General features: G+C 40.6%; 1 protein-coding gene across 7 annotated transcripts in view; it reads left to right on the forward strand.

Annotated features, from left to right (window-relative positions):
• The window catches only part of LOC103474271 (sodium channel protein type 2 subunit alpha-like), a 37345-nt gene extending 22657 nt beyond the window's left edge, over positions 1 to 14688 (forward strand). For 5 of the 7 annotated variants that reach the window (XM_081615697.1, XM_081615703.1, XM_081615708.1 and 2 more), the window contains 11 exons: positions 2639 to 2774; positions 3657 to 3811; positions 3896 to 4069; positions 4300 to 4422; positions 7063 to 7101; positions 7406 to 7681; positions 8371 to 8424; positions 8702 to 8839; positions 11026 to 11130; positions 11224 to 11494; positions 11591 to 14688. In XM_081615697.1, coding sequence (XP_081471823.1) covers positions 2639 to 2774; positions 3657 to 3811; positions 3896 to 4069; positions 4300 to 4422; positions 7063 to 7101; positions 7406 to 7681; positions 8371 to 8424; positions 8702 to 8839; positions 11026 to 11130; positions 11224 to 11494; positions 11591 to 12783 — 2664 coding nt within the window. In that variant the 3' untranslated portion in view covers positions 12784 to 14688. The remainder of the gene's footprint in view (positions 1 to 2638; positions 2775 to 3656; positions 3812 to 3895; positions 4070 to 4299; positions 4423 to 7062; positions 7102 to 7405; positions 7682 to 8370; positions 8425 to 8701; positions 8840 to 11025; positions 11131 to 11223; positions 11495 to 11590) is intronic. The other 2 variants (XM_081615716.1, XM_081615724.1) reach the window with 1 other exon arrangement.
• The last annotated feature ends 711 nt before the right edge of the window (positions 14689 to 15399 follow it).

The raw sequence follows: 15399 nt of genomic DNA on the forward strand, positions 1-15399 counted from the left end.
AGGAGGATACGACACATTTTCCACTTAACCTTTTTTGCAACTGCTTGCCCTTTGCGTCAGAGCTAAAAGCACGATTTGCCGTTGAGTGTCGTCAAGCTGACAGAGCATCGGGACTTGAGTTCCCTGGTGACGGGAATCTGTCACTGTGGGTGTGGTGCCAGTTCCCTGTGATTCAAAACAAGCCAGGAGTCTATTTCTGGCCATGACACCACACGCTCCATATATGGACCATTTGTCTGACATCACAGCTGCTCTTTACATGTTGTATGCTAAAAACAAACAAAGAAAAAAAGGACATATTCATGTTTTAGCAGATGTATATTTGTTTAGCGACACCAGCATGTGTTTACTGAGTGTAACCAGTGAATAGATTTTGTTTCTATTTGTGTCTCTGAGATGATTAAGTCTTCTAACTGTGACCTTATGGAACCGCCAGTATCATGAGTTTATGTGCTGGCGTTGGTGTGTGTAACTCACTCTGTTTAACCCCCCCTCGTTTGTTATTCCAGCTGTTTCACAGACGCTCTCAAGGTTTTCAGTGAGAAGAGAATTGTAAGATCACTTTATTGCACTAACCATGAGGACTGCCTATGCCATTTACAGACAAACATATTTTTCTCATAACTTCAATGGATTGCCCATTTTCGTTCTTTGCCTGGTCTGCCCTCCGTCCCCTCAACCCCCAGCCACCACCACCACCCACCGTCTTTGCTTTATTACCCCTCCCTGCCCCATTCAGCAGCACACCCAATGCTGTGATCATTTTCTTTTCCTTTTATCCCCTTTCCCCCCTCATAATTAACCTCAAGGCATCAGGCTGTATTGCAGTTCCAAACCATTTAATGAATGAGCACCTTTTTTATATCCATTGATAGACAAACTCATCAAGCATAATGTTTGCTTTTGGTTTCATTGCTTGGTTTTTGACTTGGTTTTGGGACTTGATTGGCATCCAACACTCTGAGCTTGAGAATGAAGGAAGGGAGGAGGTGGAGGAGAATGTGCAGTAGACGAGAAGGAATGGAGGAATGAATTTTGCTGTGGTTGGACAAAATTCATTTGTCTGGCTCAGAACCCCATGCACACACACGTTGAAAATCTGTATGTATTTACCTGTGTAATCTGAACGATAGTGGAATGATGAAAGATTCAAGTTAATTTTCATAAACATGAATTTAAAAAAATAACTTTTTGCAGAGTTTCAAAAGAGATAACACGTTGCTGATTGTTACAACACTTTAGACGAGAGTATCGTGAAAAATCTCAAACCAAAAAAACAGACAACCAAACAAAATATGTAAACACAATTAATTAGCATTTGGCTTTGATGCTTGTGTTATCCACTTTTGTCTCGCTGTGATCACTTTATGTTAAAAAAGGTAAACTTTCCTAAAAATAAAATAAAAATAATCTGTCAGTTTTAAGCTGTAAACTGTGAGGCTAACAACTAAAACAGATTTGTCTGTGCCAAAGGAGGAGCGGAGAGTCGGAGGGAAATACCTTTCCGTAAAAACAATGCACTTGCGAGCAGCATGCTTCCATCATTCCCATGCCGTATTAGCTGGGTCCCACGGCAATCAGGGCTGCTGCACTGTGTAGGTTGACATGTTCCAATACCCCCAACTTCAGAGACCCCTGACATGAGGCCAAAAAACACCCAGAGAAAACAGACAGGAGGCCTCATGTCACCAAAAAGTCTCACAATATGCAGATGATATTAGATTGTACATTAGTTAATAACTAAAGCATTTTAGACTTTAAGATAATTTTAAAATCCTGGAAATAGGAGCTGCTGTCGTCCTTTTATGTGTTACCTTTACTACCACCAATGAGTGCCTGAGTCCTCTATTAGGTCTTGTGTGTTTTCTGGGTATGCATCGGTGCTAATTCGGTAGGTCTTCCAAACAGGAAACACAAAACCAACTGCACAGCACATGCTGTGTTTCAAACAGTGCACAGTACTGGTTTTTGCTGGTAAGCTAATGTGGTTATTCGTCTACTTCAACTCAAACAGAAGAAGCTTTTTTACACTGCTTTCAAGGAATGAAAATGATGTGTTTTCATGTCACTGAGGAAAGAGTTCTGTCTCCTCATTGGAGTGGCTTCAGATTTATAAAAGAGACTTGGTAAAACATTCCATCATGTGAGCCACAGAAACCTTTTGGAAATGGTGTAGCAAATAAGACTTGGGATCCCTTTTTCCAGTGGACATGAAAATACTTGACCCCACGTTCTGCTTGGTACTATTTCAGGCTTTGACTGATGATGCACTGGAATACTGCATGCACTCGTCCTCGAACCGAGGTCACATCAAACGTACCCACAGTGCATTTCCGTAAACCCAACCTTCTGCCTCAAGCGCATAATCTAATTCGAAGCCATCTGGCACAGCTAACACCAAAGCCTGTCGGTACATTTGATCGATGCTGCATGCGACGATGACAATGCTAGTTTCAGAAGAGCCCAACTCTGTGAGCTATAAGAGTCTTCTCAGTAGAGGTACGCAGTGGAGAGCACATGAACGGAGAATGACCATGATTAGCAGCTCAGACGGTTGGCTCCTAAAACCAATGAACCTCAATGCTCCCAAGCAGCATCGTGTGACTGTGTCCTACCGCCTTCTGCTCCGTCCATGTAGAAGCTCGACGTAGACCCCCAACCCCTGAGCTCGTCAGAAGGGAGCACAGTAGATATTCGACCCCCAGGAGATGGGGCCGAATCTGTGGAACTGGAGCCAGAGGAGTCGTTGGACCCAGAGGCCTGCTTTACAGAAGGTGAGGATGTTGGGGTAGGAGGGGGATTCTAGAAAGGAATAGGTGAGCGCATTTTATGTCAAAGAGGAAATTGTTATAACTGCTTTAGCTTAGCAGTGGCCTGTTGTAGCTGAGTGACAGTGAACGCAAATGCTCAGCGAGACAGGCAAGAAATAGTCACCGGGACGGAACGGAAGATGACATTTTGTCTAAAACACCTGCAGTGAATTCGCTTTGTGTTACAAATATCAAAAATGCAATGCTGCTTTCCAGATCTCTTCTGTTTTTATTTTATTTAAAAAGTTTTTTTGCTGATTTGCTACACTTGAATGTTTCACTTAATCAAGTAAGTTTTGTATCAGACAAAGAGTAAACACATAAAACTATTTTTATATGATGATTTGGATTTATTTGGGGATAGAAGTCGTCCAGGTCACAGAGCTCTGTTAACACTCACTCCCATGTGAAGATTTCTCATGACATACAGTGGTGTGAAAAAGTGTTTACCTCCAATTTAGCTGTATGGTTGTATCATAACCACAAACAGCATGGTGAATCCCAAAGGCTTTGGCACTGATTTCACAGCTGTTTTCTTCATACAGCAATCTATGTAAAAGATCACTCACCTTACACACACACACGCACACGCACGCACACACACACACACACACACACACACGCACACACGCAGATCTCAGGGGAAGCCTCTTCATGTTCATGGAGGAGTGTTTGGATAGCAGGTAGCTTTTCACTGTCGCTCAAGATTTGTACAACTGTCTTTAGCAGATTGCTGTTGAGTGAGGGAAGCATAACATGAAATGTGGGGACTTTTAGCTTTGGTCAGCTAGGTCAACTTGCACCTTTTCAAGTGCCTGTCATCTAATTTCTACTACTTGTCTGCAGGCTGTGTGAGCAGATTCCAGTGCTGCCAGGTCAGCGAGGAAGTGGGCTGGTTCAAGAGCTGGTGGACGCTCAGAAAAACCTGCTTTATTATTGTGGAGCACAACTGGTTTGAGTCCTTCATCATCTTTATGATCCTCCTCAGCAGCGGAGCGCTGGTGAGTGTCAAACTCTCTATTCTGGGCAGTTACTTGGTGTGTGTTTTAGATCAAAGCTTACATCCCAGAGTTTGAATCTTTCAGGCTTTCGAAGATGTTTACATTGAGCAGCGGCGGACCATCAAAACCGTGCTGGAGTACGCAGACAAGGTCTTCACTTACATCTTCATCCTGGAGATGCTGCTGAAGTGGGTGGCGTACGGCTTCGTTAAGTACTTCACCAATGCATGGTGCTGGCTTGACTTCCTCATTGTAGATGTGAGTATATTAGACTTAATGTGGATGAAAATAAATCTGGTGTTGTGTTAAAACTTGATGCTCAACAAGATTTTATTATTCCTTAATTTCAGAAAAATGCTTAGGAAAAAAAAATTGTAGTTACTCTCTTAACTCTAACGCATATTCTTGAAATCTCTACTCCGGTGTGGTGTGCGAACAGCTCCCTTCGATCCCTCACCCTGCTTGTCTGTGACATTATCGTCTCCCAGGTGTCCTTGGTGAGCCTCGTAGCAAACGCTCTGGGCTACTCTGAGCTCAGCGCCATCAAAACTCTGAGGACACTGCGAGCCCTCCGGCCCCTGAGGGCCCTGTCTCGGTTTGAGGGCATGAGGGTAAGAACAGGAGGGACAACAGCGGCACAGAACCATATTTCTGTGCCGATTATCAGTGGGCAAACTGAAAACATGTTTCTCTTCTATTTATGTCTCTTCTTTTCTAATATGCACTCCACTGTCATTTACTTTGTACTTAACGTGGTGGTGACTATTTTGAATCAGACTGACTCATAAATTTCTACTAAAACGTATTTTATTAGATATAAACTCAACCTTTAGAGACTGTAGGTCAATTTGCCCTTTCTCCAATTTGTACCCTGTACTGACATTTCTTCAGCTTCTATTTTCTAAAACAAACTATTTCAAAACTATTTACTTCAAAATGACTCTTTGGGTTCTCTCAAGCCACAGACCAATAACTAGCTACTAGAGGTGTGCCGATCAGGTTTTTTCCTGCCCATACCGATACCGATGACCCATGAGGGCCGGTCACCGATACCGATCACCGATACGATCACATAATTATTTATTTATTTTTTTAAATGATAAACACTACCGGTTACATTATGTGGAAAAAGGAACCATGAATTTACCTTAATTTATACAAAAACTTGTTTTAATAACTTTCCAAGAAGAAAACTAAACAAAACAGGCCTTCTGCAAATTGTACTGCTATCGGTAATACTATCTTTAACAGACTGATAACATATGAAGGCTCTGAAGAGGCTAAATAATGCAAAGAGCCAAAATAAAACCTCTCAACATTGCCAAAAAAATTCAAGTATAAAACTTAACATTCAAAGGCAAAAACAGGATCCATTACAATAAACAATCCAGAGTTACTGAATGAAAACTTCCTGATAGCATGGCGGCTAGCTGATTACTGCTAGTTCTGAGTGGCTGTTTCTGACTGAGCGGAGTAATTATGCAGAGCAGGGAGGAGATCGGTTATTTTTTTAGAGATTATCTGTCTCATGTTAGGACAGCGAAAGTTTTAATACGTATGTAAAATGTATTTTTTAGGTTAGATGCTGCAGCTTTAAACAGAGGTTCGGTGTGAGAGTCACTACCAGGTGGAGCAGAAGCGGCACTACGTCTGTCAAATATTGCTACCTGTAGCGCGTAGCAGCGGTTCAACAGCGAGAGCAGAACCAGCATCTTACACCGCAGCTCGAAGACTTAAATAATTTTGCAGGTTATTTGTTTAGCTTTCTGACCATCATGCTAATCCGGGTGAGTGTTTGTAGCTGTGCGCTGCTTTACCTGCTATCTGATCCTCCATATGTCTTTTTTACTGCAGTGAGCCTCGATGTAGCCAAACTCCGTCAAGTATGGCATTGTTTTTATGTCGTATTAGCTTCGTTGTGTTGATGCATTTTGACGTGCTTCAATTTTCCGCCGCAACACGCAAACTTCCCCATTCACTCAGTGCGTTATAGTTCCACATCGCTTAGGATTTGTTGCTGCGCGTTTGCGCAGTGTGAAGGAAAGAGGAGACCAGCTGCACAGGCAGGCTGCGAAATGAGATGCAGGTGATCGGTATCGGCAACAAGAGCCAATGATCGCCGATCACCGATCATGCACTTTTTCACAAAAATCGGCCGATTATGATCGGTGACCGATCGATCGGCACACCTCTATTAGCTACCATTTCTTTCAAAGGTTTTAGGGAAAGCGGTTTTTAAATCAACTACAAACCTTTCCCAACACCCAGGGTGGATTTGACAGATTTTAAAATCACATAATCAGTGAGGTTTTGAGAATTTCTAGTGACGTTTAATTGTCGCCAGATCGTTAATTAAGTTTTCAATGTGGGAAGAAACTGACGCCTGGTAGGTATGAAATCTGGTATGTCTGATGACTCCAAAAAAATGGGGGCACAAATGGACCAAGGGGCAAAATGAACAACGGCCACCTTAATGTGGCATTTGTTGCTTCTTAGTTGAAACAAACAAAATTTAAATAAAAAAATAAGCAGTTGTAATTGTAGTTTAGTTTAACCTGTAAATCAGATGAGGGGAAACACTCTGTCTAACTCAGTAAAACTGTCAAAAAGCTTAGTTTTAGACATAATACATATTTCCTGTTAGCTAGGCTAAGTCTTGAGTGTTATGCTAAGCTAATATCACAGCAGCTTCTGCCCACAATCACAATAACCTCCACAGTCTTTTAATTTGTCAGATACGTTTATAAAAATTTAACTTTTCAACCCATTAACCTGTTTGCCAGACCGCTTGTTACTGTTTTTTTTTTCAGTTTGCCCACCATTTTGTCACAAAACAAAGCATTCCTATCACATCATTCTGTTTCCATGTCGCGAAGCTTTCGATGCGGTTTCTTACCAATTGCTTGTCACCAGCAAAAACTGTGCTCCAAAGGGACGACGACACTGTATAATTTTTGTTCTCATTCTCATAATTTGCTCTCCATTGTGGCATCTTGTTTTCCAGACAGAATGTTTTTAAATGGCTGGTTAGGGCTCCTGCCTGTAAGACTGCATGCCTACTGCTACTTCTGCTACACATTTCCTCTCCTTGCAATTCAACACAACTCTTCTGCATGCATGACTTTGCTCACTCTGTCTCAATGGATTAACTGTGATACTGCTGTCCTCGGGCGTTGGTTTCTGATGTTGCTCGTGTTGTGCCTTTAACCTGTAATTTTTTTCTTTGTTGTGTGTCTTTTTTTCATTTACAGTCAAACAAAAATGTTGTGACTTCATCCCGCCTCTCTAAGGTTTTTTCTGTTTTGCTTTTTTACCTATCAAATGTTAAGATTTTTCACCTGTTCACCTTCTTCGTCACCTATAATTTTCTTTGTAAATATCTGTGTGTGGGGTTAAGTGCTTTATGTGTCTATACAAAATAGTTGAGTAATAGCTTTTGATAACCTTTTAAATCTTCACATAACTTTGATGTTTGTAAGTAAAGTATATCCTCTGTGGCTCTATGAAATCAAGCAGTAAAGTTTTAAAATCAGACCAGTTCTGACTGAGCCACTGCAGACGACTAAATCCAGGCCTGTACTCGATCGCCTTCAGGTTGTGGTGAACGCTCTACTTGGCGCCATCCCCTCCATCATGAACGTGCTCTTGGTTTGCCTCATCTTCTGGCTGATCTTCAGCATCATGGGTGTCAACCTCTTTGCGGGGAAGTACTACCATTGTGTCAACACCACCACAGACGAGCTCTTCCCCATCAGTGTCGTCAACAACAAGTCGGATTGCCTAAACTTGGTTAACAACAGCGCCCGCTGGAAGAACGTCAAGATCAACTTTGACAACGTCGGAGCTGGCTACCTGGCTCTGCTACAAGTGGTAAGTCTGATTTATGACTAAGAGCTGTTTGGATGCCTGTAAATGTATTTCAAAGTGTCCTTTGGATATAAATGACCGTACTTTTGTCTTCAACATCTGTCTTATCTTCCATTCTCCTCTCTGAGTTTAAAGAAACGTAGAAGAAAGATATTATTTTCTGTGTATTGCAATGTGGTTTGGATGGTTTCTTAAATTCCACGTCTGATTGGCTGATCGGCCCTGTTGACGTCTCCTCTCCCAGATGTTCCACCCGACTTACTATTCAGAACCCAGACTAATAACCCTTTTAAAGATTTTGGTAGCAATCAATTTTTTTGCACTGTAAGCTTTGTCAGCAAGAGAGATCAAATAAGGTTATACCCAGATGTCTTAGATACTTTACTTTGAATACCTACTTCCTTTTTTCATATTACCTTTATGTAAACTCCAAAATTAGTTTATGAGTTCTTTTTTTCAACTCCAGAAAGGTCAGAAAGTCTTAGATTTTTTTAAAATACAGAAACCTCTTCCTTTGTAGAAAAAACTGTCAGTGGAATTAATGTGACAAAAATGTTTTCTGTTTCTTTTTGACTCGTTAAATCAGATAAGAATAGATTTATTGTATTACCTATAAGCATATTAAATTACATGTACTTAATATGTTGGAAAATACACACAATCTCACTATTCTATCTTCTTTCTGCTCTTAGGCGACATTTAAAGGCTGGATGGACATCATGTATGCTGCTGTGGACTCTAGAAATGTAAGTCTCTTGCTGCTTGTTATGATACTCACTAAAACATTCACATTTCACACCCCTGATAATGTTTAAAAACCAAAAATGTGTAATTTATGGCAGTACTAGAATTCTATTCTGAAAATCTGAAAAAAATTTACAACTCTTAATTTGAGTACATTTATTCATGTGGGGTAAAAATATATAATATTCACCCTGTTATTTTTTTTGTAACACCAATTTTGCTCTTCACCTTCCACTATTTCTAAATATAATTTCTCATTTGTTCTTTCTTCCTTTGTAGCTGGAGGAGCAGCCTGAGTATGAAGTGAATCTGTACATGTACCTCTACTTTGTCATCTTCATCATCTTTGGCTCCTTCTTCACTCTAAATCTGTTTATTGGCGTCATCATCGACAACTTCAACCAGCAGAAAAAAAAGATAAGTTGCATTTCCTAACAGTCATAGACGGGAAAGTTGTTTTAAATGGAAACAGAACTGAATTTTATCTATTAATCTGAAAATGTATATATTAGTTTATTGAGAATGAGAACACTAATTAATTTGATTTGATGGATTTGGCATAGATACAGTTCTTACACAATTCTTATTAAGATTTTGTGTTTTTGCAGTGTAGTTAAAATCTGATGCCACAAGTTTAATCATTCCTGATCTGCTCATCTCCACTCCTTACATTTCAGCGCCATAGTAAAACTGCTTTTTGTTCCCCATATCGGTTGCAGAGGGAGCAATATTTTTGAAAAGTCTGGCATTTCTGACAAGAAGTTGAAGAGCAAATTATTGCTTACCTTACAGTGCTGGCTACTATTAACGTCGACACGGGCGTCTTTCATTTCACTCCGCGGTGTTGCCATTTTTGAAACGGAACAGCAGCAGGTACTGGTGCTGCGTCACACAGGGCCAAACACAAGCAGCAGCCTCCACACAGAGCAACTCGAGCCCCGAATTTAGCTCACAGACTCACAGCTGCGTTCAAGAAAGACGCAAACTAATGATCGGCTGCTGCACAGAGAAGGACCTGCAGCAGCCTAGGATCACCGAGGGTGCATGAGTCACCGAGAAACACCCTGCGTGCCCTCAAAGCATGCAGCGCCAACAGCAAATGCGGTCTGGCATTATGTCTTCTCGTTCAGCCAGGACCTAACGAGAAGGACTAGCGACGCCCAAGTGGTGGGGGAGGTGAAGAGGGAGACGGGTGGAGGGCTTGCTCTGTGTCTGCTGCAGGCTGGCTGGATAACTTAACTGAGTCAGGATCAGTCGGAGTGGAGCATCCAACCCCACAGACACAGCTTCACACAGATGGTTGACACCAGTCCTCCCTGCAGACACGCACTCAGTGAACTGCATAGTGACAGCTCAGTTACTGCGCTGGCTGAAATGTATGGTAAATGAATATAGTGAAAAAAGTATTTCCTTCTTACAGATTCCTTTTTTTTCACACTCTTAAGTGTTTTAAAGGGGCAGTATTATGTTTCACTGTGCTATAATGTTATTCACGCATCAAAAACGTACCTGGAGTGTTTCTCCTTTTATTCTTTAATGCATGTTTGACAAATCCTTAAATCTCCCTTGGCAACCATACAGCTGTGCAAAATGCTTAGGTGAACCTAACACCACCTTCGGAGCTGCAGTTTCCAAGCTTCCACTTCAGAGAGCAACCTCCCCCCGCAACTACCCAATGCAGCTCCTTCAGACTAGCCAGCAGCAATTAGCAAACACCTGGGGGAATTGGGCATCTGCTGAGCTCATTATAGGAGCTACTTCTCAGTGCAACGCTGGTAAAAACATTGTTAAAAGATTAATAGAGACACCACATTGTGATGTCTACTTGAGTCAGAGCAAGAGTTTTAAAAAAGTCAGACACCCAATTTAAAGTAAAATTTATGTAAATCATATTTGATATGTATATAGCATTTTTTCATAAGAAACAAAGGTAACATAGTTACTTTATTGTGCTATAAAATGGCACTATGTGCCTGGTAAAAACATAATGTTGCCCCTTTAATCAAGAAAACAAGAGTAGATAAAAAGTGGAGTCCCAAAGTCCTAGAAATTCAATATATTTTCTATTTGGATTTGGTCGAAGTGGATAAAAACAAAAATGTATTATAATAATTTTCTCTTGATATGTGAGCCAGCTTCATCTTGACTTTTACACTTCCTTTGTTAATCTCGTCCTAAAACACCACTGTTACCTTCATATAGTCAACACTAAATTATTCATGCTGCATTTCATTATTTATACAGTTCTGTTGCTTGGCAAGATGCAGGCATAGCTGTGGGTTAGAAAGCATGAGTTAGCTTGTGGTGAGCTGATTTTCTGAACTGGCCACGTAGACATGTTCTCCTGGAAATGCACCGATCAGCCTGAAATGAAAAACATTTCAAAGTGTACAAATACTTTTGAATGGCAAAACAGAGGACTAGCAGATGGTCTGACTTTGGGGTGAGCATGGTGAATGATTTTCCAGATGGTGGACTTTGTGAAAATTTATTAGAAAATACAACATCTTTTTCATGCATTTACTTTTAGCACACTTTTCTACTTTGTAATGGGAAACATTACAGAGTGAGGTTGTAACCAGTTGTTTTTGTTTCTCATTTACTTTGGAGGTCAAGATATCTTCATGACAGAAGAACAGAAGAAATACTACAATGCCATGAAGAAGTTGGGTTCAAAGAAACCACAAAAGCCAATTCCTCGGCCAACAGTAAGGCTATTCTTTGCTCAGTTGAAGTGAAATGACTGCAAATATTGGTGTGAAAAATTAACGCTTTTGTTTTCTTTGTCCATCTTCTTTCAGAACGCATTTCAAGGCTTTGTGTTTGACTGTGTCACAAAGCAGGCATTCGATATTGTAATCATGATCCTCATCTGTCTTAACATGGTGACGATGATGGTAGAGACAGATGACCAAACCAAGGAAATGGACAAAATCCTCTACTGGATCAACCTGGTTTTTATTGTGCTTTTCACCGGGGAGTGTGCACTCAAAATGATTTCTCTGCGACACTTTTACTTCACTGTTGGCTGGAACATATTTGACTTTGTGGTAGTGATTCTTTCAATTGTAGGTAAGAGAATATTCAGATTTATTTGACTTTTTTATAGATTTTATTTTTTTATTTTTCAAATTGCTTGGATCATTCTAATAATTTTTCCTTTTGCAGGTATGTTTTTATCCGAAGTTATTGAGAAGTACTTTGTATCCCCAACGTTGTTCCGAGTGATCCGACTAGCCCGGATAGGCCGCATCCTCCGCCTTATAAAAGGTGCCAAGGGCATCCGGACTCTCCTCTTTGCCTTGATGATGTCACTCCCTGCCTTGTTCAACATCGGCCTTCTACTTTTCTTGGTTATGTTTATCTATGCTATCTTCGCAATGTCCAACTTTGCATACGTCAAGAGAGAGTCGGGGATCGACGACATGTTCAACTTTGAGACCTTCGGGAACAGCATGATCTGCTTGTTTCAGATCACAACATCAGCTGGGTGGGACGGCCTGTTGGCGCCCATCCTGAACAAAAGAGAGCCAGACTGTGACAGCAAGATAGAGCACCCTGGGAACTTCTACAAAGGCAACTGCGGTAACCCTTCAGTAGGCATCTTTTTCTTCGTCAGCTACATCATCATTTGCTTTCTGATTGTGGTCAACATGTATATTGCCGTCATCCTGGAGAACTTCAGTGTGGCCACAGAGGAGAGCGCCGAACCACTAAGCGAGGACGATTTTGAGATGTTCTACGAAGTGTGGGAGCGCTTCGATCCTGACGCCACTCAGTTTGTGGAGTACAACAAGCTCTCTGACTTTGCGGATGCCCTCGATCCACCGCTTCGCATTGCCAAACCCAACATGATCCAGCTCATAGCCATGGATCTGCCAATGGTGAGTGGTGAACGCATTCACTGCCTAGACATCTTGTTCGCTTTCACCAAACGAGTTTTGGGCGAAGGTGGGGAGATGGACATGCTGCGTGGACAGATGGAGGAGCGTTTCATGGCCTCCAACCCCTCTAAAGTGTCCTATGAGCCTATTACCACCACCTTGCGCCGCAAGCAGGAGGAAATGTCGGCCATAGTTATCCAGAGAGCTTTCCGGCGCTACATGATCCAACAGGCCATGAAAAAGGCCTCCGCTCTCTACAAAGAGCAGCTAAAGGAGGGTGTCCGCGACCCAGACAAGGATGTGATGGTCATCAGCAAGTTCAACGAGAACTCCACCTCAGACAAAACAGACATGACTCCGTCTACCGCCTCCCCACCCTCCTACAACAGCGTGACGAAGTCGGACAAGGACAAATACGAAAAGGAAAACAGGGAAAAGGAAAACAAAGGGAAAGACTTGAAAGATAGAAAAAAATAGACTTCTACAAAACGGAACAAACAATGCATCAGTTATATGGGGGAAATTTGTTTACAGCTTCTAGAGGAGGTAGATAGATGTGTGCTTATCCATTGATTGTTTGGAGATGAGGATCGCTGTGCCAGGGAGGCCTAAAATGGGAGCGCTGTTATAATAAATACAAAAATGTGGGTTCTTCCCAGAGAGGGAAAATGGAAGCAAGTTATCCAGCAGACACTGCCAGAGATTGAGTGGAACATAGTGCAGCCTCTCTGCAAAACGCTTGTGATTTTCCTTTTGGTTGTTGTTACTATCTGACACTTGAGTGTACTGTTAATTTGTCTGTAGCTAGTGCTGCTGCTACTTCTATAAATCCAGTGTCTTGAATTGAAAAATTGCTGTATCACTTAACAGGTTCTCTGCATTGTCTTTTGTTTCAGTTCAGGATTTTTTATTTTATTTTAATGAAAAAGAATGTTTTCTACTTTATTTTTGAGAATGTCTCCACTGCTTTCACTCACGTACAATCACCAAGGGCAGAAAAAGTCGATGCTGGAAACTACAGCTGTCTGAAACTCGCACAGTGCAGGGTCAGTACCAAAATGCTCGTGGTTCATACAATATGTGAAACTGGAACATAACCACTGAAGTGCAATGAGTGAATAACTTGTAATCACTGGTGTCCCATCGGTGACTTATGAAATCACTGTCTAATGCCATGTTCCAGTTTCAGTAGAAAAATCCCTCTCTAAAAACAGAGAAGCTGAATGTATGCAATCTGGAGGAAAAAGACACAATTAAAGAAACTTGGGAAATATTCTTGGTTGCTTTTTTGCCAAGATTTCGATGATACAATTGGCACCACTCTTGTGCCTAGGCTAGACTCCATTTCTAGGTAAGCTATGTCCAGGAGTGTTCCCATCTGACGTCTGTCTGGCAGAACCCAACCTAAATCAGACTGTTGATCTGATCAGAGTGCCTGTTTTTAATCTAAATGTAAAAAAAATAACTAAACAAGTCTTTATGTCAAACTATGTGTCTGTCCTTAACAGTAGGTGTTGATATTCATACACCAAAATGTTTTTTGTTTTTTGTTTTGTGTCCCTTAATTTTGTAATGGTTTAAACTATGGATTGTTTTGAGCCATTCTAAACTCACCGCAATAATGGATTCCTTTCATTAGCATATCTGCTTTATGGAAACTGTCAGTCGAATCATATTTTCATACTTTGAGATTGTGAAAAGGTTCAGTGCTGAATGTTAAACACTTCTCATTATCAGTGTTGTTGTAGTTGTGTAGAGAAAAGAAAAAGACCACCATCCACTTTTTTAAATGGTAAAAAGGAGACTTTCTAAGAAATGCTAGATAGTTAGCAAACTAACTAGCTTGCTAAATAGCAAGCTAGTTGCTAGTACTAGCTACCTTATCAGCAGTAAGGTACTGCTGATAAATGTTTTGTGGCGTTGTTTAGTAATCATGTTTCAGACTATGGCTACAATCAAGAATTGTGTCAAATATAAGGCTCAACCACTTATGGATATATTTTTAATGAGTGGCAGGTACCCTGACAAATGTTGCTATTGTCATTAGCATAAATACATATTTTGTTGTTTATATTACCATCCAAACTAAATTTTATCGAAAACACATAGAAGAGATCATTTTGTCTTCTGACTAAGCAAAGTGTGAGTGCGGTTTAAAGACAAAGGGGAGAAATAGGGAATATATCAACATGCATGGTTGACTAAATGTGTATGGATTCGTTTGGACCACATTAAATGGATCGAGATATTCTTTACTGGAGTCAAACAGCTATAATTCCCTACATTAGAATATAAGTAGATTCTTGGTTGGAACGTAACCCTGGTGGGCACAGATTGATATTACATATTAAATGTCCTGTGGTTAAAGACCAATGGTGCAAATAGCAGCTGAGCTGTGTTTTCCAAAGATCAACTTAGTAAAAAAGTCATGCTTATTTCAAGCACTGACCTTGGATAAAGTTGTTAGAGTTAGCTAGGAACGTGGTCAATTCCTTTTTATGCTATTTCGGAACCATGCCATCCCTTCTTCCATTTTGTACCCTTCCACAAATATGCTTAATCCATTGTGCAGTAATTTATTTTTTCTTTCTGCTTAGATATTTTTGAATAATTAGAAATTATAATAATGATAAAGTACAAATACAACATCTAATTTATTTTTAATGTATATTAGTTTCTAAAGATTTTGTATCACTCTTCCATTGATTTTGGAGACTCTTTGCCTACTCTCAGAAAATATAAGAGAATATAAACCAAAACAGTCCTGATTTCCTGACAACAGACTTTGTAAATGATATGTATGTAAATTATAAAAAGTTTCCTTAAATACCCGGTTGTCAAAGCAGCCAATTGAAACCACGATTGGTCTGAGACACCCACTCTTTCACGGCTCGTTTCGTACCTGGAAAAAAGTTGGGTACAAAATGGCAAACTCGTGAAAACAGCCCGGCACCTGAGGCAGCTGAGATGCAATTTTTCTGTTCATTAAAGAATGGGTCTTCCTAATTTACTTTGCACATCTTGTTGACAGAGATTTGGCTTTTTTTGGCACCATTTCATATGTTGGCAAGAAATACTGAAACTAGACCTCTT

This window comes from Poecilia reticulata, chromosome 2, assembly GCF_904066995.2.
Source record: "Poecilia reticulata chromosome 2, P_reticulata-male-v2, whole genome shotgun sequence".
NCBI classification, from domain to species: domain Eukaryota; kingdom Metazoa; phylum Chordata; class Actinopteri; order Cyprinodontiformes; family Poeciliidae; genus Poecilia; species Poecilia reticulata.